At 37.3% G+C, this 27,121-nt stretch overlaps 4 protein-coding genes across 7 annotated transcripts; 2 read left to right on the plus strand and 2 right to left on the minus strand.

The window, feature by feature from the left end:
• Positions 1-14: 14 nt before the first annotated feature.
• Positions 15-3,033, plus strand: LOC105202308 (transmembrane protein 183). Of its 3 annotated transcripts, none has more exons than XM_039451706.1 (7): positions 15-120; positions 1,181-1,264; positions 1,408-1,545; positions 1,669-1,807; positions 2,012-2,213; positions 2,417-2,581; positions 2,671-3,033. In XM_039451706.1, exons 1-7 carry the CDS (start codon positions 30-32, stop codon positions 2,929-2,931), a joined length of 1,080 nt encoding a protein of 359 aa, XP_039307640.1. In that variant the 5' UTR covers positions 15-29; the 3' UTR covers positions 2,932-3,033. The 3 variants fall into 3 exon arrangements, with proteins under 3 accessions (XP_039307640.1, XP_011169056.1, XP_011169057.1); XM_011170754.3 differs by lacking the exon at positions 15-120 and adding an exon at positions 422-841; XM_011170755.3 differs by lacking the exon at positions 15-120 and adding an exon at positions 425-841 and having other exon boundaries at positions 1,184-1,264.
• A 371-nt stretch (positions 3,034-3,404) lies between these two features.
• LOC105202309 (conserved oligomeric Golgi complex subunit 2) lies at positions 3,405-7,320 on the minus strand. Its single transcript, XM_011170757.3, has 11 exons — positions 7,083-7,320; positions 6,751-6,978; positions 5,795-6,061; positions 5,423-5,724; positions 5,220-5,337; positions 4,815-5,137; positions 4,649-4,715; positions 4,374-4,554; positions 4,020-4,299; positions 3,671-3,851; positions 3,405-3,608 (listed from the first exon to the last, which is right to left on the minus strand). Exons 1-11 carry the CDS (start codon positions 7,152-7,154, stop codon positions 3,525-3,527), a joined length of 2,103 nt encoding a protein of 700 aa, XP_011169059.2. The 5' UTR covers positions 7,155-7,320; the 3' UTR covers positions 3,405-3,524.
• Positions 7,321-7,437: 117 nt separating this feature from the next.
• Positions 7,438-12,625, plus strand: LOC105202311 (NF-kappa-B-repressing factor). 2 transcript variants are annotated; one of them, XM_026130481.2, is made up of 8 exons: positions 7,438-7,574; positions 7,683-7,855; positions 7,965-8,098; positions 8,678-9,104; positions 9,771-9,900; positions 10,097-10,290; positions 10,369-10,560; positions 10,642-12,625. In XM_026130481.2, exons 2-8 carry the CDS (start codon positions 7,692-7,694, stop codon positions 10,829-10,831), a joined length of 1,431 nt encoding a protein of 476 aa, XP_025986266.1. In that variant the 5' UTR covers positions 7,438-7,574; positions 7,683-7,691; the 3' UTR covers positions 10,832-12,625. The 2 variants fall into 2 exon arrangements, with proteins under 2 accessions (XP_025986266.1, XP_011169060.1); XM_011170758.3 differs by having other exon boundaries at positions 7,533-7,855.
• Positions 11,774-26,231, minus strand: LOC105202312 (IDLSRF-like peptide). The gene is made up of 4 exons (XM_011170759.3): positions 25,439-26,231; positions 18,665-18,793; positions 17,846-17,998; positions 11,774-17,554 (listed from the first exon to the last, which is right to left on the minus strand). Exons 1-4 carry the CDS (start codon positions 25,566-25,568, stop codon positions 17,361-17,363), a joined length of 606 nt encoding a protein of 201 aa, XP_011169061.1. The 5' UTR covers positions 25,569-26,231; the 3' UTR covers positions 11,774-17,360.
• Positions 26,232-27,121: the final 890 nt, after the last annotated feature.

Below are 27,121 nucleotides of genomic sequence, written 5' to 3' on the forward strand. Positions count from 1 at the left end.
GGAACTGTCCAATCATCTGAAAGTGAGGAATGTTGTGCGCTGTGATTGATCGATTTCTTTATACAGACAGATGCGATTGGTTAATTCTAATGGACTATTTGATCGGACTAATTTTCTTTGGTAAAAAAAGTTGCCTTTTTCAAATTATCTGAATTAATGTCAACAATAACTAATATGAAGCGTTATTGTCTTTATAAGCTTCAACTTCCAAAATCTATTATCGAGTGTCTTAATAGAAGAAATGTTGAAGCGATAACAGATTGTACAGATCAGAAAATAGTAATGTAATGTAAAAATTGCTTAAGATGTCGTTAAAAAAATTTATATTTCTGTTCCTACAATCTAACATTTCTCTGTTGTGCATAGGACCTTATTACGTAATTTATACGCATACATAAATACATGTACACGCACACATATACATAACGCGATTAATAGCCTACGTCGCCATCGTCGCCATGATATGCTTCGTTTGACAGTTGTGATGTGATATGATGTTTTGTCGCGATGCTTCCACCTTCCGATAGCATTCGTCGACGGCGGTTATGAGACTCGCGGAGCGTGCGAGCGAGCGAGGGGATCCGCGATGCGGGATCGTGCGATCGGTGCGGTCAGTGTCTCGTGATGAGTGCGGGAGCCTATTGCGTACGGCAACCTTGTTAGTGTACATACTTGTATATAGATCTCTCATTTCCTCGCAATGCGTACCTGATGATTAATTAGCACGCTTAATCGCGCCACGTTAACACATATTGACGCACGAATCGCACGATGTCTGCTCTGCGGAGGAAAACGGCCCGGAGACCGACGAAAGAGACGAGAACTGACAATCTTGTAGGAGGTTAAGTGCACTCTTCTGTACTCCATTTTTTTGTATTGTTAATTTATTTGCCGTTCTGCACTGTATGAAATTTATCCACAATTTATACACAATGTAAAAGGATAAACATTTTTTTTGTATGGCTAAATAATTAATGAAGAATTAAATAAACGTAAATATATTGTTTAATTTTAAATTTATAGTTTAAGAACAAACAAATTTATATAAATAATGATTTTTTTGTGAATTTAAAGCAGTAAAAAATTCTATAAATATATAAAATAAAGAACTTCTCGTAAATAAAAAAATTTACATATACCTATGTTGTAAATAATGTAAATTATTATGTTAATGTTACAGCAGATGTTACCATTGACGATTTTGCTAATACATTACGGATACATGCTAGATTCAAGAAGTCTGTTACAAATGTCTCTAATGAAGGTTAGAAGATAAATTATTTAAAAAATTTTTAATTGTATAACAGTTTGTTGTTTGAAATAATTTTCCATTATATATTTTTTTCCATACTTCCATTGGTACTTACACACATGAAGTTTTAATTCTAGTATGTAAATTTTATTTAGTGAAACAGGAAGCAACGAAACAAGAAGATAAAGTAGTATGGGATGAAACGGATGAAGAGTGCTTATTAAAAGATAATACGAGAGGAAGGAGAAATAGAAGAAAAATAAAATGCCAAAAGGATAATGATGAAGATGAAGGTAAATAAGAAATGTTTTTATGTTTTTATTAAACATGAAAACTTCTTCCAATAATTGCATCATAGACACTTGCAGTTCATATGTATGACGAAATATAATGAAGATATTACATTTATTAAATAGGAATCAACTATCCATTAGATATATGGTTTATTATTTCTGAATACATACAACCTGAAGCAGTAGGAAAGTTTGCAAGGATTTGCAAAAGTTCTTATTATGTAACTACCACTGGAAAATTTTGGTTTCATTTATATAAATCGTAAGTACTCTATTGTAGTGTCTATATAATATTATAATATGATTTAAAGTTTGTGAATTTATATTTAAAGATTGGTCTATCAATGTTTTCAATATTTTTTCAATGGATTGATAGCTAAAATGTAACATGACATAATTGTTAATATGATAAAAATGGCAGCTATGTTATTGTATAATAATTGGTAAAATCAGATTGTAATTTTAGATATTACAAATTCGTACCAGATTTACCAGAGCGCCTACAACCACAGTGTATGAGGTTATATGAACTAAGAGCTTGTGTTATCAGGGCATTGCATTACACTTACTTTAGAACGTCGAATGGAGAAGGGGACGATATGTCTTATTTACGACAGGAGGAACCGCATTCTCTCGTGAAGAGAAAATGCACTCTTATGTGGCATAAAGTAAATTGCAAATAATAATTCTTTGTCCATATTTTATGCTCTAAGCTCAAATAAACGCATAGTTGTTTATCTATCTATCTATCTATCTATATATATATATATATATATATATATATATCTTTACACTAATTATGTAATCATATTGGATTTAAATTTTTTTTAAATTTGCCCTACTTAATATCTAACGGAGTGGTGTGTTTTAGGAGGGGAAAGTACGATGGTATTTTTATTTCAAGTTGAAGGAAGTTTCTAAAACACGTAATGGCCAGTTAAGGCAAAATAAACAGTGTGACACTAAAAAAGTCGAATTTCTCCAAACATTAGAAGATGTGGCTGTTAATCCCGAAGACAATTGCAAAGTGCTTAGGGTGTGTAACACAAGATCCGTTCTTAAATTCTCGAAGACATTAAAACGTTTACAATAATATATTTTTATATATTTATGACTTATGCACAGGTGAGTTGTTCGAAGTATAGTATGTTACCACCGGTGATCGGATTAGTCCTGCAAACAGTGTCTATGAACTTGATGCCTGGCTTTAGAGAGCACCGACTTCAACTTGGTTTTGGAACGTCGGATGTTCCTAGTACGTTAACAAATCAAATAATACTTCGTAACGTTATCGGGTACAGTATCTTGAATTGGTGGGATCCTGCCTATCCTCATCAGGACGTGAGTTACACGATCGAATTGCCGCAAAGTGACTCGTGGGACTAGAATTTATTACAGATTGTTCTTATATTTTGTGTATTATATTGGGGAAATAGAAAAGCCTTTAAATTTTATAAAACAAATATATATACATATATCAACGCGTAACAGATGTAAAGTTATTCAAATTTTCATGCCTCTTCTTTTTTTATCAGTTATTCATCATAACATGATTTAAGAAAAATACAAGTAATGTAGAAATAACGAAGAAACAATGCAAATTTTGTGCAAAGATGCTTTATGTGCATTATTGTATAGAATATGTACAAAATTCTTACATATGATTATAAATATTCAATTAAAATATTACTAGAGCTGCGTTCGGGAAGCGCGCTATCGGCGCTATTTCGTCATTCTATCTTTATCGATCATTAGACGTAGAATAGGGATAAAACGACACGATAGCGCTGATAGCACGCTATGCAAACACAGCCTTGATGTATCAATTTGGTTGCGATAGTAACCTCGAAATTCAGATGTTATTTACTTTAAAAGTTTTTAATCGTGTTACAGTGTAATCTTACAAATAACTGACGATGTTTTTAAATTGTTCTTGAATTGCACATTTCACACAATTGACTACTTTTGCTAGTAGAATTTTATTTCTTAACGGCTGCTTCTACAGCATCTATCAACTCTTGCAGATGATGTATGTTTGCAGTCGAAATAGTAAGGTCTTTAACCTAAAATACAAGTAATTAGACATATATCAAATATATTTTAAATGAGTATAATATTTTCTTACCATATTTGCATAACCATCCACATCTACTTTAAGTTGAATACGTATCTTTTCATCGTCGCTGGTCCCCTGCGGTTCCGATGAAAGAACTCCAGTGGATTTATCACGTATCTTTTTCAACCTTCTTAAACTCTCTTCCGTCTTTTGTACAGATGTTAACACATCCGTAACGAATAACAAATAACTATAACAAAATTCAATATTCTTATTGTATTCATAATCAATTTTGAATAGTTTTGACACATTTTCAAGTCTTTTAATAATATTGTTACCAGTATTGTCTTTCAACAATATTCTTTTAACAATATTGTCTTTTAGGCAATGTTGTTGAAAAAATAAATATATAATTTACCTTTCTGTTAATGACGATAAAGTCAGCTCCAACCAAAGAATAATATTTTCAGGAATAATTTTATTGTAATCCGTATAGAAATTGTTAAGAGGAACCATCGCGCTCCTTACATATGGACAAGGTTTAGTCGGCACATCTCGTTTCGTTCTTCTAAACAATCGAGGAATATCGCTAACTTGTTTCAAATGCGTTACGCATTGTTCCGAGAGCTCGCTCACAATTTCTTTTGTAATTAAAGGTAAAAGATTGGCTAGATTCTTCGACGTATCACCCAAAGAGTCTAAAATATGAATCAACGTAAAATAAATTTAATAATTTGTGATACATTTTTAATTTTTTGCCCAAATGTATTACCTTCTAATAGTTTCGATATTGTAACGTTTTCGTCTTTAATTTTAGACTGTACCATTTGTAGGAAAGATGGCAGGGCGTTTATCAATTTTTCTACGTCAGTATACAAATATACTAGAAAATTCAATCTTGTAGAACGTTTCGAATCATTTGGACTATTAGTTTCATTTATCACTGGCCATACCTTCAAATGTAAAATTGTTTATTTTTGTGTGGATTTATCTAATTGTTAATTTATATAAATAAATTATAGTTATAAGCTAACTGTGAAAACGTACTTGTTTCATTGCACATTGACACCAAGTTTGATACCTCGAATTTATTTGAAGACTAAGTTTCCAAAATCTAGTAATAATATCAATGCGTCGGTTTTTATGAAAACATTAAAGTTGCAATAAAAATGATTATCACAAAAAAAAATAAAATTATAAAACGATTGCTCACCTGTGAAACAATTGATACAAATAGATATCGTCGGTCCAAATCCTTAGCAGATTATTCCAAACCACATCAGTTGCGTGAAGAGAGAATTCCTTTTGCGTCAGAGACGTAAGACTACCTTTGACCGAGTCCGGCGATATTGGTTCGGCTAACACCGACTCCACAGTGCCGGCTATCTCTTGAAATCGAATTTGAAAGTACACTGGTAAATTCCATTTTTTGAGAAAACTTTTGTATTGTGAATGATTCTTCAGTGCCACCAAAATTTCAGGCGTAACGCACTCTGCTTCCAACTTTGTTAAAAACTCCAACGTAGCTGTATACCTCTGAAATTGCGATAACTTAAGATATATATTTCTGTATCGTAAGTATGTCGATATTACATTTATACATTTGCAATTATCTTACTTTGTGAAATAGTACCGGATCTCCAGGAGCAAAAATGGATTTTATATATTGCTCGATCTTTTCTTCGACTTCAACCCAAAAGCTGTTCACAAGAAAATTAAATCCCTTCACGGACATTCTACAACATCAGTATAATAATCATGTAATAATTATATTTGTAAATACGTAAATTATGTGCTCAATTAAATGTAATTCGTGACTACCTTTCGGGATGTAACGTGATATCCAACAGCTGTTTCAATTCCACATTTAGAATATTCAGTAATCTATGATAAATGCTTTGCAGGCCAAGTGGATCAGTTTGAAGATTCTCCTCGTTAACGATATTGTAAATTAACGGCCTTACAAGTTCGTGCCTAACCAACTCTTCAGCGTTTGTTATCTTGTCGAGCGTAAGATAAATTCTAAGGCAACGAATCGCCAAATTTGAATTCTTCTCGTGTATACATGCTAAGAACAACTCGTTCAGACATGTTAGATACAAGTTTTCCAATTCTGTAGTTTCCTGTTGTAAAATAATCGTTTTGACTTATTTGGCTATTAACGCACCATTAATCTTTTCTAAAAATACATACTTTTTCTTGATCAATCGAGATATCCGATTTACACCTGGACATATGGAATTTCAATTGATTCAATTCAATCGCAGCCTGCTCCAGAACGTCGATCTTTGTGGGATTTTCCATAAACGTTTTCATACATAATATGGAGGAGAGTTTTCTCAGTGACTTATACACATGTTGCAAGCTGTGCAAACTTTGCTTGCGCTCTCTTATCTTCAGATTGTCATTCAGATTAGCCGAAATGGTTGTAATTTCATCATCTAGAACTTGTCGCACTTGCTGTCGAAACAAAATTAAAATTTCATTAGATTCAAATAGGAATCACAGCTATATAAAATAAAGTTTCTGATGTTGATCCAATCATATATCTCATCAAGTTTTTAATCCTACATTACTCACATGGAATGTCCAGAGTGCCCGAGCCTTTGCTAAACTCATAAATTTGTTATATTATATTGACTAAATCTGTTTCTTTATTATATTTACAAATTGTTTCACCATAAAAAAAATTCCATTTACTTTTATCCAAAGCAAAGAAACGCAACTAATTTTTTTGATAAACTATAATATGAAAATTAAAGTTGTTGCAGACTGTAATTACGAAAAGAAACTTAAAAGTATATTAAATATATTTATTAAAACAATTATTATATATATTGTTATGTATTAACAATTCTAAGCTATGCACTGAAAATTCAGTTTACTTTTAATTTTTTTCAGCTTAAATGTTGGGGGTTGGAAAGCCTTGTGAGTCAAACTACCAATTGCATATCCCTAATCTAAAGGATGTATAGTCATTTATTATCAATCTTTATAGCAAATTGTGGAAGAGAGCCATAAAAAAATAAGATGCTGAGGTCTCAGAAACATCCAACGGCAATAATTACATTAAAAAAGTGAGTCATATAGGATTAATCTGAAATATGAGCCCTTCAAATATTCAGGGCTATATACTTTTCCAATTTTACCATCACTTCCTCCTTTAACTGTCCAAGCGGCGCTTGCAAGTCATTAATGGCTTTGTCCAGTCCGATCAAATTACTGGACAGGTTCACGAAGTCCGTGTAATCTCTGTTAATCAGGTCAATCATAGCCGATCTCAGTAGCTTCAAGTACATGCCGAGATCGTCTCGCATCGTCTCCAGCTTGCCATTTTTCCTGTGATCTTGCAGAAACGTGTCGACATCGAAATTCTCCTGCGGCGCCAAGCACAGAGACAACGGGAACAAAATAGGGAATTATTTGCATTTCGTAAACACCATAATTATGTGGCGATGAAAAAAAGAAAAACTTGTCGAACCTGCACGAAATCGAGCTCGGAGAAACACAAGTCCTTCGGAGCTCTCGGCAAAGTGATATTGCTGTTGGACATGATTGTATATTTACACCTTTCTCTCGCTCGACGATTAAACGGTAATTGTCATCGCAGCTGCGGCAGGACCTCAGTGTGAGCCCTAATTAATCTCGATATTCAAAATCTCGTTGCCGCTAATCCTCGTATTTTATGACGTGACAGAGTTTGACGTTTTGGCCACGGTGTTCGCAGTCTGCGTGAAGCTCGTATCTCATAGAACGTTTAAAACTAATGGAGCACTTTAATCGCGCGACAACCAATCACGTCTCGCTACATTCTACTCGCTTCCAAGAAAGCGCAGATGCGATTGGCCATCGCGCTGATGTCGCCACGTGCGTGCTGGACACAGGTTTCTCGTGTGTTTACATTTCTAATGTAAAGGGCACGGTTTATACTTTCGGGTAAACAAATATAACCTCATATCACTTGTGCGATCTGGTACGAGCTCATCAGAGATTAGCTGCTGTATTTTGTAGTATTTAAACTGTTCTGAAAAACGTGTTCGTTGACGATAGAAGTTAATTGACATCTCTTGATCGAGGACAGGAGTGAAAGATGGACGAAGATTGGGACGTGGAGCAACACAAAGTGGAGTACGAGTCCGACGAGCACTGGGAGTTGCGTCGTAAATTTCTGTTGGCTCACAAAGACAAGTTCCCGGAGGATATGCTCGTATGTTTAGCCCAAGTGTTCGTCAATGTCGAATTGTTAGGATGCAGGTACTTGATGAGATAAGTGCTGTTCTCGTGCCATTACATGTTACCTCGTGATGCAAACTCGATGAGTACAGAAATTTCCCAGTTCTAAATTTGTGCAAATTCCTTGCAGATACCCACAGGAAACGATGGACATGGTGAAGGAATTGTCGCAGGAAGTCGCGGCCGAATATAGAGAAAAGCAAAAGAAAAAGTTAAAAAGAACGTTTGTGGAAGCGTCAGAGGCAGCTAGTTCTAAGGTGAAAGGTATAAAGAAAAATTGTGAGTTATGACCTATGTAATTTTTTTTCCTTTTTTTCGTGTCTCATTGTGAAAATATGTCTGTTGACCTTTCTCGAATATCGTGAGAATTTGAAGACCCTCAATTTTTGCTGACACAAAACACGAGTGACGAAACACAGTGTGTAGTCCTCATTTAATTTTTTTTTTATGGAGAAAAGCTAATCCCTGTTGTATGACATCTACGAAATAATTCAAAGTCGAAAAATCTATATATAATATATATATTAATCAATCATAAACAAAAGAAATAATACAATTAAAAATGAATTATTAAAATAAATTATCTATAAAAATAAATATTTAAATGTTAAAAAGATTAATTGAAAATTAAAAAGAAAGTTTGTTCATATTTGGAGGTTATTATTTTATTTTTATTAGATTAATATGTTATAGATTATTCATATTTGAAGGTTATTAATTATTGTATTTTTATATAAATATTTTATATATAGGTCTTCAAATCCCTGCGATGTTTATGGAGGGTTAAACATGACTCGTGATCGATGTGTTTATATGATAGTTATATGAGACGTTTTTGTATAGGATGCACTGCTAAGATGTCTACTGTCACAGAAGAATCTATTCCGAACATGCCTAATCATTTACCACACACAGCCAATCTTAGTGAATCACAACCAACCATTGCCCAACAATCTCGTAAAAAACGCATTTCCAAGAAAAAAAGACTTGATGCTAATAAGTTGTTCCCTGCTGATACAAAAGAACCCATATCCAATATTGTTAGTTATAACCATCAGTTGTGTGAGAATCCTAATACCGAGGAAAACCCTGCTAATAGATTAAAAACAGAGGAAAATGTATCATTTAAAAATCTCCAAGATCATCCGTACAAAGACTTTGTTTTATGGGAAAGGCCAGGTGACAATGCACAGAGTATACTGGAGACTTCAGCCGCTGTATCTGGCATGACCTTAACATGCAATTACACTGTTATACCAGAAGAAGGCTGGTAATCATATTTTTGTATTACATTCTTTAAAAAATTGCTCTGTATATGTATATAGTCACAAAACTTGTCCGAATACAGGATAGTGGGAATATTTTCTGCTACAAATATTATAATTCTTTAGAGAAAACTCTTTAAAGTAAATTAGAGATTTGAACACACCTAGCCAGTGATGCATTTCCATCAAAAGTACTTGATTTGTAGCACAGCATAAACTCACAATATGTGTCTGGATCAGTTTTATGACTGTGTATAAGATTACGTTGTTTATTTTAATATTTTACCACACAATTTTACTATCTTTTACACGTATTTTTTTAAGTAAAAAGATAAATGTAATAATGAGACAAAGTAGAATCGGCGCTTTATTGCAAAATTTATTTAATATACCTCTCTCAATTTGATTTTGTTAATAACAGCGCCAGTGAATATTTTCAGTTTAAATACAAATATGTTTTTGATGGAAATTGCATCACAATGTTTTTACTTTCAATCGAGTTTTCTCTAAAAAAATTAAAATCATAATATTTGATGAAGTTGTAACATAATAAATAATAATATCTTGTGCGTTCGGATAATTAATTTCGTGACTGTGTATATGATGTATAAATTCAAATTCACGAATCACAAAAATTATCATGGAATATTTTTCATTATATCTTTTTTCAGGGAATGCTCTCTTAATCTCGTAAATTCGCAGGTATTGAGTTTCAGTATTAACTCTAATAAAAAAGTAGCCAGAAAAGAAGCAGCTATAAAAGCCTTAAAAAAATTACAAAAGTGCTGCTATACAGTTAAGGTGAAGAAAAAGTAAATGTATCTTTTAACTAGATAGGAATACCTTAAACAGATTTCGTGGTATATCATTAATCTTTGTGTTATTCTGTAATAAATTATAGCGAAATGTAGATATAATGTTCTTCATTATCTTTGCATAAGATAGAGTCTTTGTAGTTTTTCTTATAAATTATATTTTCATATTTTGTAAAATTCAGGTTAAACAAGAATTAGGTACAAACTCGGATGTAACTGTAACGACGGAGGAAATAAAGTCCCAGGATTCTCTCTCCGACGACACCGATTGGAAAGGATCTAATTGCATTGGAAATAAGTTGATGAAAATGATGGGCTGGGCCGGCGGTGGTCTTGGAAAATCAGAGCAGGGTATTGTGGAACCCATGTCTGCAATGTGAGTAAGCGATCCATTAGTGGTTTTTAGAGAAATCTTGTTCTCTTGCATTTTCATATTTTCATCTTTTGCTCTTAGAGTCAAGACACAAATAAATCGAGAAGGTCTCGGTCTGAAAACAAATTCTAAAAACTCGCCAAAGGCGCAAATCAATGAAATAAAGGCCAAATGTAAAAAATTGTTTAAAGATCTTTTACAGACCGATAATTATCTGCGAAACGAAATTATGTTCTTGGATTTTCCTAAGGAAGATAGAATGATAATTCATCAGTATGTATTATTTGTAAATTGCTTATAATGTTTGGATGAAATGCCGCCGAGATTTAATAATCATGCCTTGATTCGTTTCAGACTTGCACGATCAATGGGCCTTAAGTCACGTAGTTACGGTAAGGATCAACGAAAACTGATAGTCTCACGTAAAGTTAACATATGGAACCTGGTCAGAGAACTGAACAGTCTCGGTGGAGTCACTGACAAGTACGAACTGGTGAAACCGATCGACAAAAAATTCATCTCATTGCCTTCTATTGATATTTAAATGTGAAAAAAAGATATTGTTTAAAACGATATCTTCTGTGACACTGATGTGTAATAGCTTACATTGTTAAATAAATGGAGATATAAGTTTTTTTCAGAAGTCTTTCCGTAATATTTTATTGTTTAAACGATCCAAAAAAACAAGCTGTTTGAAGTGATATCGCGACGTTCCGATACTCCTTCTAGCACGCAATCCGAAGTAGCGGGATTCGGTTCCTGTTCCTGGAACGGACATGGTGTTTCTGTCGAATGAAAAGCCGCAGCTATTTTATATAGATATTCGGAATATACCGCATCACGCGTCGCCAGTAAATCAGCACAAACGAATGCAAGAGGTGAGACACAGTAAAAAGCAATTCTTCTGAAATTGCGATTATACAGGCGGAGCCCTTCGTGAATGAACGTATGTCGTTCATCAGGTAAATGTGATGTACATTCATACGCTCGCACGCACGGTCGACGTGTGAAATCGCGTGGCACGGTGCGTAATTGGAGGCACTAGCAATTAAAACTAAAGAGAAACGTTCGCTTTATTTAACGATTGTAACTTTTGTCGCGCGACAAAATCATTCCCAAGAGAGCGCCTGGCGTACATTCGAATCGAAAATAGAGAACAAGTACAAAAACCTTTAAGAAGCGGATTACTTACAGCGTACACAGTACATGTCTCAGGTATGCCGTGTAACATGACGTATAATATAAGAAACGCTTTCTGGCAGTAGAACAATCAGAAGTCGAAGGGTAAACATATACAGATAATACGACGGTGCGTGACATTTTAGTACATTATCACATCGTTGAAATCTCTGGTAATTAAAGTGGTCAACGCGTTCTCTTTTTTTTTTCCTTTTTACACATATAGGTCGTGTATATGCATATATATGCGTGCGCCGCGTATACGTGCCATCAGTTTGAAATGACAAGGTTGAAGATTACATGCGTCTCCTATATAATCACTTCGATTTATTGATTAACTTAACGTCTACTTAGCGACGTACGCATGTTACAACAATAGTGTAACGCAACAATGTAAATGGGCAACGAGAGCAACGAAACAACGCGTGTAGCGTGTATAGAAAAAAGAAAATGTAAAAAAGCACCGCGTACATCTTCGTTAGTCAATTAATTGAGCGTGTTATCGCGCGCATAATAGCCTGGTGAAATATTTTCACAAGAGCAGCGTCCATCGCGTAGATGAATTTACGGGAAAGAATCGCTACGTACAAGCTGCGTTAACGCAATTTTGTTGTATTTTTTTTTTCCGAAATCTGATAAATTTCGCGGGTTACAAAGGGTTTGTTCAACCGGAAATTTAATGTAACGCGGAACGTTTTAGCGGGCTGCGATTAAATTTCGTGCAAATACGTTGTTTAATATAGACTATTTGTTACTGTAATCCCATTTCGCCACGTTACGCAATTACGAATTAATTTTCATACGCGCAAATGTGACGCGTTGTTACCACCCTTTTTGCGACACGTCGCTTTCAGTCCAACCATTTACATTCAACGCCGAATCCCTTCTTACCGTTGAGATTGTAAATGCCAAAGGGCACGGTAAGATAACCGAAACGCTTTGTGGACGGATCGACAGTTTCCCCGAAATCAGTTTTATCCTTTTGTTGAAATTTTAATCCTTTAATTTTGTTTAAACCATGTTCACTTCGCGTATACACTGACCGTGTTCAAAATGAAATTACGCGCTATGAAAAACTTACGAAAAACACACGTACGTTCTGCCACAGTCTATTTTATAAATGCACGAAAGAGAGGAAGAGCAAAAAAAAAAAAAAAAACAATATAAAACTGAATTTAAATACAACAGAACGATGTTGTACAAAACTCGAATATCACACTCTACGTGACTCGTGTTGACAATATTTTGACGAGTATTTTTATAAGAAACGTTTGGGTGATTCGGAAAATACCCCGAGTACGATCAAACAATTAAAAAGTTGAATCAGAAATCACCGGCTGAGTTACAGAAAATCTAGGAATAAGAGTAAAGGTGTTGTATCTGAAAATAGTCATAAACTTTAATTTAACGTATTTCTTAATTAAAAAAAAAAAAAAAGAATTTAATGAAGAAGCACCGATTTAGATGTTATTTATTTGATCATCGGATCTGTGAGAGAATATCAAATTGACCAAACCAGCATCGTCCGCTCTAAACATCTGTAAATAAAACGTGTGTAAATTATAATAAAACGTACAGAAGAGGAGGGAGGGAGGGAGGGTGAGAGGAAAATACGATCTCTTATCATTCCAAGACGATGGGTGAAACGCGCCCTCGAAACGTGGCATATATATGTATATCAGATATCGGTGAAACTCCAGTGTGCCGCTCTCGGGGGAGATAGATTGACCTTATGACTTATGACTCGAAATTGGGGCCAAAGGGTCAAGGCACGCGGCGGAGAGGCGGAGAGAGAGAGAGAGAGAGAGAGAAGGGGGAGAGGGTTGTCGCGGCGCGCCGTGACCCCCCGGTCTGATGCCCCGTTCGGTTGTTCGCTAAAACACACAAGTTCCCTCGGATTTTGCCCTCGGTCCAGGCCCTACTTTGGACCGTAATTGACATCTGGAGGGAATATTAAACTTTTTTTTTCTTCTTTATATACCAAAATATTATCTACCATCTGATAAAAGAGTGATTTCTCTGTTGATATGTATTCGCTATGTATATATGTATAATATTTATATATATATATATATATATATTTGTATACCTAATTAGAAGATATGTCTCAATGTATCGTTTTCGAATTAAAAGATACGCTTAATAAGTAAGATATGTCGTTAATCATCCCAAATGGGGGGATGCATTCTCTCGAGGTAAGAAAAGAGAGGTCTCTCGCCCAGACTCGCGCCCGTCCGCGGTTTCTCGATTGTCGCGAATAGCACAATTTATATATGTATGTATAATATATGTGCATATATGTATATATGTGGGTGTATATATAGAAATTTGTAACGCGCTAATTTTCTCTCTCTCTTCGAAGTAAAAGGAAAGCGCGAAACGGGAAACGCTACCTCGAGAGAATTCGGTATATCGTTCTCTTTACTTTCTTCATTATATATAATATATTTATAATCTATATAATTTTTTAAATATAATTTACTGATATGTATGTGTACTGATATGTATCGTGTTGCCGTAATGAAAATATCATACGCTAGCATCGTATACATATATATGTATATACTGTATCTATACATATATATGTATATATCTTGCTTTCTTTCCCTAATAAGTAAAACGCGCGTCATACCCTGAAAGAACGCGACGCGATGCTCCATTATCTTCTTCCTCTTTTTTCTTCTTCTTTTTTCTCTTATTATTCCTTTGTACCCATATCTCTCTCAAAAACGCGCGCGTGCAACATCGCCGCATTGTGTGTTATACGATTGCGTGACGTTCACGATCGCAACGCGAGAGAAATCAAAAGCACCTGATCTCTATTTAATGAGAAAAGTACGGTATTTCCAGCGCACATTTTTCTTTTTTTTTTTTTTTTTTATAACGTTAAACAAGGCTGCTTCATCTCGTCTCGTTTGTCTTTACATTCGCCCTCCATCAAAGTCACCTTAATCAAGACAAGAATTACAATTTGGTGCTTGAATGCAGTGAAAATACCGAGTAAACCGAGGACTTTCTCGCCACGGGATTTGCCACCTTCGGTTTCTTTTCCAGTTTTCTTTCCACCTTCTTTCGTTTTTTTTGTTTTTTTTTGTTTTGTTTTTTTTCTTTGTTCGTCACAGCGCCGCGTCGCAAAACATTTGCGCGACCGCGGTAACGAAGCTAAAATTAATTTAGAAAAACATACGTGAGAGAACGTTGGTTTAAATCAATATACCGTTCCAGCAGTAATCGCCTGTCCGAATGAAAGCCGTCGTCTCTCCCTTTCTCGAAATAAGCTACCTGGGCCGAATAAAATTCACTTCGTCAATTTTATTCTTTCAAAGTTCTATTTAATAGTTTTTAAAAAAAGAAAAACTTTAAAAACTAAATTTAATAGAATTTTTCTATTTCAGTGTATTTCATAGAATTTTTAAAATTAGAACTTTCACAACTTTGTCTTTAGAAACTCTATTAAATAGTTTTCTTTGAAAATAAAATTAATTAAGTAAGCCTCATTCAGTCCAGGTACTCTGTACAGAGATGAAATTATTCTGTAATTACAACAGAAATTGCGTAGGATCGTGGAAAAGTACATTTAAAAAGGGGAGTAATTAAGGACAATCGTTACGTACGACTCTTTTGCAAATACGCGGAAGTAATTAAGAGTAATATAAACCCCTGTCTCGACCTTAGCCACCAAAGCACAGGTGCAGTGCTGCATTAACCTGTTTCATTCATGGGCTAAAATATTTCGAGTCTCCCTTTTATAAGGGAAAATTCACACCTTGACAGAAAAGCAGAAAGCAGAAGAGCAAAGGCCAATCCGAGTTCGCGCTGTAAATAATACATTTGGTACAAATACATTTTGTCTTTCTGCAAATGTATTACCAGCGCGAGTTCTCATTGGCTTTCTGCTCTTGTCGAGGGGTGAATTCTCCCTAAGACGTGATACGTGGGTAACATTTTTTTCCCAAGTTTACGTTAGATCATCAAAAGTTGTAAGACTCATCATTATTATTATTTATACATTTCATAATCCCATCTTTTTATCAAGTGCCAATAAAAATTTCGTAAAATTCATAATTAAAGAAATTATTTTTGTGACACCTGGTTTTCAGAAATCCTTCACTTATGTAAAATTTAATTTTTTAGTGTAAAAATTGTTTTCGGTAATTCGATAATTTCTTAAATATTTTTCAACGCGCAACTAAAAAAGAAAAAAAAAAGAAAAAAAAATTTTTCTAAATTCGCTGCTCTGGGCGAGAGCTGATTCAGGCCAGGGTGTTAACGCGACACTGCACAGATTCAATATATTCCAGCCGCGATAAGATAAAGTTGTTTCTTGCGGGGGAGCTAATTTTATGACATTGCATTTAATAAGAAATTACATTATCGGCTTCTTCCGCACGACCTTTCCGAAGTAACGTGATTTGATTAAAAACCATCCTGCCACCTACTCGAACGTAATTACTTTCTGAGAGTTTCTTATCGCGAAGTTTGAAGTTTGAACCTTAAAGGTGGCTATCTTGCCAAGAATCTTTACCAAATCGACGAATTTTTTATTTGTTTGACATTTCACCTCAATCGCGATGTCATAGGAAATATTTCAATTTCTCAAGCGGATAATCGTAAGAAATCCTTCGCGTAAAATAATTCGCGCACTTTAAACGAGTTTAACGCACAACCGTCGGACTATCGCGTCACTGCCGATCGCGAACGATTGCGTCGTCGATGTCTTATCATTTATGCAAGATGGTATACCGTATACGTGCTCGCATATTAAAGACGCGGCTCGAATAAAACCGGGACACGCGTACACGTGCACGGAGAGTGAGAGAACACTTTAGCGAAGTAATTACAAGATACATGAGGAAGCTCAATATTTTAGAAATAGGTCGGACAAAAGCTCATTACTTGTTCACGCAAGGAGAAGTTTTGCGCCTCGGCTATAAAGGGGAAGCGTAAGAGGGAACGTAAGAGATCTCCCGAGTGTCGCAAAACATTCACGAAAGTCCAATAGCGTTATTAAAGTTCAATAATCGAAGTTTAGAAGAAGTAAAGTAGGCTAATGTCCATTTTCATCAACGTAGAGTAACTTTGACGTCGATTTAATTTACTCTTTATCCTGTTTTAGTTCTAAAAATTAGAAAAAAGATGGAGAGCAAGTTAAACTGAGAGAAGTTGTCATCTACATTGATGAAAATGGACGTTAACGGAAAGCGACACGTTGTTTGTCATAAGGCGTTTTCAGTTTGAGAAGTTAAAGAGGTGATATTGGATTTTAGCTTATACGGAGAATCTCTAATACGTTTCTTCAGTCCCTCGATTATATCTTTCCCTAACGACAAATGCAAATCGCGATAAAATTCAAATTGCCCGAGAGTACGTGGTACGTCAGTCACGTTCTGGTTATTACACTCTTCTTTAAGCGGATCAGCGATGCGCTTAAAGACCGAAATGAAATTACCTAAACGTGATAGACTATTACGAGATTATGCGAAATGAAATCTGCCTTGATCGCTCGTCATGCAGAAGATTCGCACATTCGATCCCCACGCGGATCATCCCGGTGCTCGTGATCGCATTAAAGCGAGAGCAAGAGATACGAGAAGGATAGGAAAGGAAAGTAAAGTGACAGGCTACATCCTGCGCGTAAAAACTCGCGACGAAGAAAAGATAGAAAAGACGACTTAGGCTTCAACAAACGAAGGATCTGCTGGTAGTGCTGGTGCGACGACTGTGACGCAACATCGGCGGCGGCGACGGCGACGGCGGCGGCGGCGGTTCCTCCTCGTCGTCGACGACGACAACGACGACGACGAAGACGACGACGACGACGACGACGACGACGACGACGGCGGCGACGGCGACGGCGACGGCGGCGGTGGCGATTCGATGGCGGATGTGACCGTTCAATCGAGGAAGCCCGTCTTAACGAGTTTCTCGAGGAAGAACTTGACGTCGCCCAGCTCGGAGTCCTTGATACCGATGGACTTCAGCATACCCAGGTCGCCGTTCTCCACCGCCATGAAGACCGAGCGCAGGTGCTCGAGATCTGAGCGCATCAGGTGTAACGCCGCGCCAAAGTCCTCGATCGTCTGCGACTCTAACGGCCGAAACAGATCGTCAGGGGGGGACTATAGATTGCGAAACGCGAAACCGGGACTCTTTTGAGGGTAGAGAGCGACGAGAAACCTTTCTCTAAACATGCCCGCACGCAAATCGCGCTGACGAAGCGAATGCTTATCGGACCTCCTTACGCGAAACCAAATTATAACATATTTGCGATAATATTGCCGCTTTTAATAGATTTCCGATACGCGGGAAAGATTTGCCGCGTTACAGCGATACTGGACAGCCCGATAATATTTTATTTCCGCGAAAGCTTTCAACTCACCGGATAGCGCGATGGCCACTTTCTCCACCCCACCGAGCGGTTTCAGCGTATCGCGTGCTTTGGTTCCGAACAGCTTCTCCAGGTAATTGGGACCGTGGCTGGCTAGAAGTGATTGCAGAAAGCTCGCGGTTTCCTCTACGGGCGGTCGTTTGGCTGTAACAGCAAGAAAGAAGCAAATTCCGCGTAAAGTAAATCGTTGTAGAATAATACGAAACAAATACAAAGACTCGGGAACGCTGGGGGAATCGATACGGGATTGCCGCGTTCATAAGCATCAATTACAACATTTCGATTAGACTAATTTCTTCCCAATGCTACCTTAAAAAAAAAATAAAATAAAGAGGAGCAACATGTAATCTTAATTAATATTTATGCGTACAATTCGTGGAAAGGTAAAAGCGAAATAAAAGGTAATATATCCCTCGTAAATGTATCGAACGACTATGGCAACCCTCCCTGATCGCATTACAGCTGCTCGGTGCAGTTGCACGGAACGTAGTCGAGTGCATCCACACCGAGCGGCATCCGTTTTCTCTCTTTCTCTCATATAATGTATAAAATATAAATGAAATTCGCGTCAGCATGTATAGGATAAAATCCATGTCGAGTCGCGCGGTAATCCTACGTAAAAAGAGAGAGATAAAGGTTACGTTAAAAGTCCAAAATATATTAAAAATCAGATCGTACGCTCTTCACGCACCGCAAACGAGTTTATTTACCAAGCGTGCAGCGCTATAGAACGAGAGGCGCAATTAATAACACTAAGTGAACTGCCATCTGATTAGCCATCTAATTAATTAATAAAATTAATTAACTCACCGGCGGTACACAATCTTGAGTCCTCGTCGTATCCGTCCTGACAGTCGGGTGCTCCGTCGCAGAGGTACTGTATCGAGATGCAAATTCCGTCGCCCGGACACTTAAATGGTTCGTACGGGTGGCAAGCCTCTGAAAACGTACACGGACTCTGAGATAGTGAGACGGGTAATCCGAGAAAAGTGCTTCGAGAAAGGTAATCTCGGTATATGTCAAACTTCTCGAAATAATCAGAAACGTGTGTGCATGTGTGTGTGTGTGTGTGTGTGTGTGCGCGTGCGCGTGCGCGCGTGTTTGTGTGTGCACGTATACGTGTGCACGCAGCTCAATCTCATTCCTCGGAAATGGAAGTTCGGTAAAGTCAATTACGTTTGCCGGTGGGACGGTCGCGAGTCGCCGGATGATTAAATTACGACGATAACGTATTAAAGTGAGAGGGATCCGAAACAGAATTAATAAACACGGCTCGCGGGTAATGCGACAGTCACCCTTCCGTGCGGGAGGAGGCTTTTGGCATAATTGAGCAAACACGCGATCGCATATGGCTCACGCTATAGCGGTCGGCGCGCATAGCTGTCGATCCTGAAAAATCAATTAACCGAAAAACGCGTAATCTGATAAAACTGCAGGAACATTCGTACACGCGTGCACTGAAAAAGTGATTAAAATCTTCCGACTATAGCTATACACGGTCAAATAAATATGGTTGGGAGCTACAGAGCTTTTCATGTTTGTTAGTTTTATTATTGCTATAATGTTAATAATAATAACATTACGCTAATAGTTCTATCAATTGTGGAAAAATTTTTAATTAATCGAGATACGGATGGTAAAAATAAAATAAACATTTTTATATAATAAATCGATATAATAAAACGATTGCAGTGAATATTTTAAATACATTTTAGTGAATATTTTAGTGAATATTTTAAATATATTTTAAATACATTTTAACTTTTGCTTACTATTTATATAGTAATAACAACTAACAGCTATAATTTGCTCAGTTAAAACAAACATATATAATCAACGTCGAAAATGACTATAAATTATAATTAAATTATGGTAATTGCAATCATTTTTTCTCGGTATATCAATTATTTGCTCCTCCCTCGTAAAATTCTACCAAGCCGTTAGAATGTTGTTCTACGATTAAGTAGGTATTTTTTTACGAATCTTACTACACATTATGAGAAAACTGTTTGGTATTTTTTATTACAATTGCGTCGTTCAAAACTGTGATTAGAAGCTCCATTTTCATAGTTAATTATTATTTAATTACCTTAATTTACAGTAAAATTTTTTCGTGGTAGAATTATAAGCGCAAGCGATTATTTATTAACATCATAATGTTAATCTCATACGTTTATAATTCTACCCCAAAAAAATTTTACGGTAAATTAAGATAATTAAATATTAACATAGTAAAATATCAAGGTGTGGGTGGTAAAAATAAAATTAATATTTTTACGAAATAAATGTAATCAAAGTAATAAGAAATATAACTATTTCTAAAATCTTTGCTTACTATTTACGTAGTAATAGTAACTAAGAACTATAATTTACAGTTAAAACAATATCAAAAAAACAGGGCGAAAAACAGCTATAAATTGTAATTAAATTAGGATAATACAGCCATTTTTCTCTCAGCGTACAAGAAATATTGCAAGTATCCCAAATAAATATTGTTGAATTTCATAAAAGTCGCTCGAGAGTTTTTATATATAAAGCATTTTTATGTACCGACCCTACTAAAAGGAAGAAATGAAGTTTTATGTGCCGTACAAGCCTTCTAAAAAAAGAAGAAGAAGATCCCCTGGAACACCTGTCGGAAGGGCCGTGTTTCCCAAGGGATCGAGTATCGACATCCTGTTCATTGTGCAGAGAGGACTCCGGACACTTCTCTGCACAAGGAAAAAGTTTTATTTCGTCTCGCGAAGGAAATGTTTCGTAATACCTTATAACGCGCGACCTTTATTCGCACGTTCCATGCTTATAAAGCGGGGAAAAGATATCGGTAATCCAACGCCCACGCGTGCCCGTTTCCGGAAAATTTTCGTTCGACGGGAAAACAATCGCCCGTCGCACGCGCCAAATACGTAACATCGTATTGTGCAATGGTTGTGCTCGGCGATCGATTGTGTGATATTGTGCCACATTCGTTATACGATCGCCTACACACGTTTTCCACGTAAACGTAATTTATACCGCAAACACACAGAGCGTCGTGTCCACAAAGCGCCCCGTGAAAATTAATTTTGACCGCGTTAAGAATTCGATATATCTACATACGTACATACATATAATCGAAAACCATATATCGAACCACCGCGCACCGGCGACGGCGGCGGGGGTGGCGACGGATGGCCTCTGTCCCATCAGCATTATTAAATTATTATTGCGTACGCCGCAGTATTTTTCCCCCGTGTGTTTGGATTGGACGTCTATGTAGAGCTTTATGCAAACATTTTCATCAATCAACGGAGAGACCTATCTATCGCTCGTATTTGCGGAATTCGTTCATCACCCGTCTCGTATAGAGGATCGCAAATTGAATTTCAACCGGCCGCGAAACATTTATTAAATTTGCTGCACACGAGCCTGTGCAATTTTTCCTCCACGTGTTTAGAGCGGACGCCTACGCGTTCGTGGGCGTTTCTCATCAGCGGCGTTACAACAAATATTTTGCCGATCAACGATGAAGAATGAGCTCGCCCCCGTTGACTCCCCGGGGAGGCGGGTTGCCGTTACCCTCGCGGGACCGCGCGCGCAAACCCCGACCTCAATGCATTCCGAATGAAACGATCGTCAAGGGGATATTAAAGATTGTCGCGTATGCTTCTCTGCAAACGAGAGATACGCGACAAGTGCAATGAATTTTAAATAGGAGCGTTTCGATCGGCGACCGCCACTGCGCCGCTTCGAACTTCTATTCCCCCTACGCACGTTAAGGAGTAGTTCTCACGATGTAAACTTGTTGAAACTTCGTTGGCGCCTCCTTGCATAGGATATAAGTTGCAAACAGTTTAAAAACGAGCTCGAATTCACTGAGGGAACTTGCAAAATTCATCGTCTCGCGGTCGATCGAATCAAGTTGAAAAATAAATAGAAATTTTTATTCTTTCAAGATATAGTTTTGACACTATATGTGCAATAGCAATGATGAGTTGTAAAAAAAGGTTAATAAAAAGCATTTATACGGTAGGTGTACATATTTAAAATATGATTACTATGATTTTGATTTTATTAAACAATTACATCTTTTTATTCCGAATTTTTATTATTAATTGGCTATGTCTACAAGTCTACAAGTCTATAAATTTTACATGCTGAAGAAGGGCAAGTGAATTGTCCAAAATGTTCATTATTAGATGTAAAGTTGAAGTTTATAATTATATTTTGAATGTGCACAGCTATCTGTAGGTGCTCTCTATTGATCCTTTTTATAATTTGTTCTTTCAAATTTGACGAATTTTACTTCACACAACGGTATTTATCAAGGTTATTGTGAACTGTTACGAGGCTGAGGATGACTAAGTATAGCCGAAACGCTCCATTAAATTTATTAAATAAATTATTAATTTTGTAACAACAATTAAAAACATTTATATGTGTTCGTTTTCGACCTTCCTCTCACGCATGTTTGTCTTTGCTACAATCGAGCTGGAAAATTAATATTTATTAATTCTTAATAAATAGAAACCTTATATAGTTTTATTTTTAACGTTACTTGTCTAGTATTATGTTTAACAGCTACTTCAGCTTTAGTATCGAATTTACGAGGACACGTCTCATCAATTTCGTCTCTCACTCAATTTCTTACTCACGTCACATATTTTGCTTAGAATGAATTTGTGAAAAGAAGACAAAAACATCTCATTATTTCTCATTATTCTCTCATTATTTCTCTTGTAAAAAAATCTCGTTATCTCTTGACAAGATTCTTTGAAAACGCGTATCCGTCTCGTAGAAAATTCATTTTATTTTAATAAAACAGCAAAAGTTCTGCCAGAACAAGGGGTAGATAGAAGATAAAGAATTATGTGAAACGCGAGCTCTCAAGGAAAGCAGGAAATATTGTGAAAATCATATTTTTAATATCGAAGCACGGTGATGAAAAAATTATGTCAGTACGTATACATTTTATTTTGATCGTCGTCAATTTTGCAATGTCGTTATTAAAAAAAAGTAGATTTATGCAATAAATAATTACACAAAAAGAAAGAATATCTTACGACAAAAAAATTATTTACTTGCAGTCAAGCTGAAAAGTTCTCAATGATAATATTTATGTAAATAAGATAAAGAAATAATTTTTATTCAAGTAATTTTTTCTTGCGTTTGTAGAAATTATTTACTGTTAAACTATTTTTATCAAGATCTTTTATTAATCTGATCTTTTAATCTAAGAAAACAATTTAATTAAGTTTAATAATATTGTTAATCTATTTGTAAAATCATTATTTAAATGTAAAAAGTGTAAAAATACAAAAAAATATGTAAGGTAATACGTCTGTTTACTTAAAAGTAAATATTTTCACTTAAACAGAACAAACAAATGCTCGCATCAAGATATATAATTTTAAGAAAACGTATTTCTTCATAAAAAAAATTGTTTCCCCAGCGTACGAAAAACGTGGACTTGCGTAAGCGGACATTGGACATTTTTAATACGGCGATAAAAGAATTATATAATCTGTCCAAATTTTATTTTAATTAAACGCGCAACTTTGCGGTAGCGCTACATTTTCTCAAGTTATATAAAATGGATGTATGCAAAAGATAATTGCGAGAAACGAGGGCTCCGGGTGGGACAAGGGGATGCAACGACCGCATGAAGCCCGCCTCGCGGCAGCCTGGCCCTGAATAGCCGCGAGCTGAGTAAAAACGAGTGTTTCTAAATGTCATCGGCGTACTATATGCGACTCGGTACGCGTTAAGTGGGCGCGTTATTGACCGAGCGAATGTGCACGGAACTAACCGTCGGAGAACACGCTCCCATATGGCCGCGAGCAACGAAACGTCTCCATCGTTATTCACCGCGCCCGTTAATTTTAATGAATGTTAATCGGGAGGAACATGATAATGCAAAGGGCGACAATGTCTCCCGGAAGTTTCCTCTCTCTGTTCCGTGCATATAAGCGTCCCGCGTGGGCTCATATATCAGATGTTTACTCGCTGTAAAGCTAAACTTTATACGCGCACATATTTTTTACATGTACCTTACGTAAGGCGAAGCTTGTATTTTTCTCACGATGTTTGCCAGACCGGCAAGATCATATCCTTCATAAAAGTTTTACTCGCAGCTTGATTGCGTAATAATTTGAGATAAATACATGATGCTGCAAGAAATATCGATGTGTGTGCGTGTGTGTGTGTGTGTGACAAATAACTTCAATTTCTCAACATTCTTCTTAATTAAAAGTTTTTTTTTTTTTTTTTTTTAATTAAACGACGTAGAGAAGTGGAGCATCTATATATATGCTCCGACATGTATGAAAATACTGTACAAACTCATTCCTTCAATTCAGGTTTCGTGTCGAGGCAATTTATCAGGTTAATATCTGCACTAACTTCCTCTAATTAGAATTTCGCGATTGTATGAGCTACAACTTAGTTCCTGAAACTCTCAGCGGTTGCAGTAGTTAACGCTATGTTTGCGCAGACAGAATGCACGGGGCATGAATCGGTAATCCCTTTCAAACATCTGTTGACATTAATATTGTCTCAGAGAACATAAATGCACGTTTAAATTCAGCGTATCAACAAGTACAATCGTTGTCATTAAACTGCAACAGTTTTGTAACAATTATAACTGACAATTTTGTTGAACGTATATTCGTAAAAATGATATAAAAGCATGTAAACTGCAAAAAGTAAAAAGTTTTATCAAGATATTTTATTAAACACGTTAGGCCCTGCGCACAATAGAGGAATATTAGACATTAGGAATAGGAATTAAAATTTTAGAATCAGTTTTCTCAATGAATAAATTAAACGTAACGCACAATGGATACTAATAAAACGTAAGATATAAATGTGCCGTACAAGATACAACATAACTTGTGATTGATCTATAGTTTTCATCGAGGAAACTGATTCTAATATTTTAATTTCTATTTTTTATGTCTATATTGTGTGCGAGGCCTTTTTGATAAAATGTCTTGATAACATTTTTATTTCGGACTGCTTCGTTGTTCAAGCGAAAAGGAAACAGCTGTTAGGCTACAAGAACTAAGAATATTTAATAACATTTGATTATCTCGTTTAAAATGATTTTATACGTGTAAATGTGTTGTCGATGCTTTTTGCAATAAAGAAATTCCGTAAAGCATTACGAATAACCAATCGATAAAATAAATATTATACAAAAACATATGCAGAATGCGGGATACAAGAAACCTGTATTTTAGCAGATAAATGTTTTGTAAATATTGAAGGATATTAAAGAAATACTAAAAATAATAGAAACATTGGAGATGAAAGTTTCATTAAGATTGTAATGTTCTTGCAACATGCGTTCGCGTGTGCAATTCTTCGCGCTCTCTCCAAAGAACTTGGCGCAATGTCGTTTATAAAACGAGCGTATTGTCCGCGCGATTTTATTTTTACGCGATTTCTCCCCTCGCGATCGTTTCGCGGTTTCTGCGTGCCTAACAATTAAGAAAATTCGCGCGGACAACGTCTCGTCGACAACTCGTCGGAACGACGGTGCGTTGACGAGCTTTCGCCGTTCCCTACGTGCCGCTCTTGTACCCCCCGTCGTCGTTGACTTACCCGAGCGTTTCGTGTTGGAGTGACCGTAAAAGCGGCTGAGGTCGATCGCCATGACGGCGCGCGGAAAGGCGGCGCAGGCCGTCAGGGCGATGCCAAGTGCAACCGCACCGTTGCAGAATCTCCGTACCATCCTCGCTTCGTGGATGCGGCGGATGCGTTCGCGAGTCACGCGCTCCTCTTCCTCTTCTTCTCTCTGCTAGGCGCGCTGCGACGACGAGAGTCCGAGAGGGCTGGCTCCGGGCTTTCTCGTCTTTGTCTCTCCCTCACTTGTCGCTGCCGGCTGCTGGGGAGGTGGGCTGGGACTCCTTTACTTTTTTTTTCTTTTTCTCTTTTTCTCTCCTCTCTCGCGTGACGCGAACCCGGTGATGTACCGCCGTCACCCTCCGCGAGAATCACCTGCTCGCTCGCTCGCCCGCTTGCTCGACCCGCTGGTATCTGGTGCGCCACCAAGGTTCGAGTAACTCCTCGGGGTGGCTCGCGCGCAAGGTCCCTCGCCCCGAGAGCACTCCGCTTCGGCTGCGCTGTGTGTGTGTGTGTGCGTGCGTGTGCCTGTATGCGTGGGTGCGAATGTTAACGGCGCGACGAGGTCGCCCCTCACCACCCACTTCGTTCGCCCTTTCTCGGAATCTTTTTCTGCAGGTCTCTCGCTCCCTCTCGGGCCGCTCCGTTCTCGTCGCCTCCTTCTCCCACTTACGCCCGTAGAGAGAAAAGAGGATACGAGTTAGCCCTGCTGTGCGCGTGACGGTGCTCAGCCACACTGAGAGAACACACCTGCGCGCCACGCGATCTCACCTGCGGGCCGGCTCGCGTTCGCGGCTTTAGGGAGGGGGGAGGGGGAGGGCGGAGAAGACGCGTGGGAGGTCGGCCGACCAATCGCCCTCCGGGTTACGCCGGATACGACCAATCGAGGGACGCGAGATCGCAGGTCTACCCTGGAACACCCACGCTTGCCGTTGCGCCCAGTCGCATCGATTTCAACCCCTCGTTGCTCAGTGGCGTAAACGAGAGGTGGCTAACGCGAACCTACACTTACGATACTTACTATACGGAATTGTATTTTCATTATTTCGCTTTAGATATCTGCCATTGCATTAAATTGCCACGTAATCGATGTACTGACATTTCCTGCCCCCCTCCCCTCTCCCTCCCTATCTGTCTTGGCTCCACGCGTGTCCTTTCTTTTCACTTCCCCCGGTTACGCCGTTACGTCCCTGGCTTCGCCTAATAGGTAACTTTCGCTTGTCGTTACAATGTATCTTTAAGCGCCCGCGATAACACGTCGGCGCTTGGTAATTTTACGGCGAATCGGCCGTTATCTAGGCGGAAATTGCCGTAAATTACTCTATGCTCCCGAACGATACACAATGGCTTAGTCAAACGGCGCGCGCTATTTTATCTTGGCTAGGTCTCGTCCAGACTACACAATGGAATTGATAATTGTCGCGTAACGTCAAGTACCGTTTACCGCAATGGAACCCATCGCCGGCGATATCGATTACTTTCAATCGCAAAGAACGAACGCTCGGAATTTATACATGAACTATTCATCGTGATGTTCTGATTGAAGATAGATCAGGCACAGTAGCATATTCTTACAAAACCATCAACAATAATTTCGAGTAAATTCGACTTTGTATAGAATGGCAAGTGAAAAAATAAGACGGTTTTGACATCAATATGTTG

This window comes from Solenopsis invicta, chromosome 7, assembly GCF_016802725.1.
Source record: "Solenopsis invicta isolate M01_SB chromosome 7, UNIL_Sinv_3.0, whole genome shotgun sequence".
Taxonomy (NCBI): Eukaryota; Metazoa; Arthropoda; class Insecta; order Hymenoptera; family Formicidae; genus Solenopsis; species Solenopsis invicta.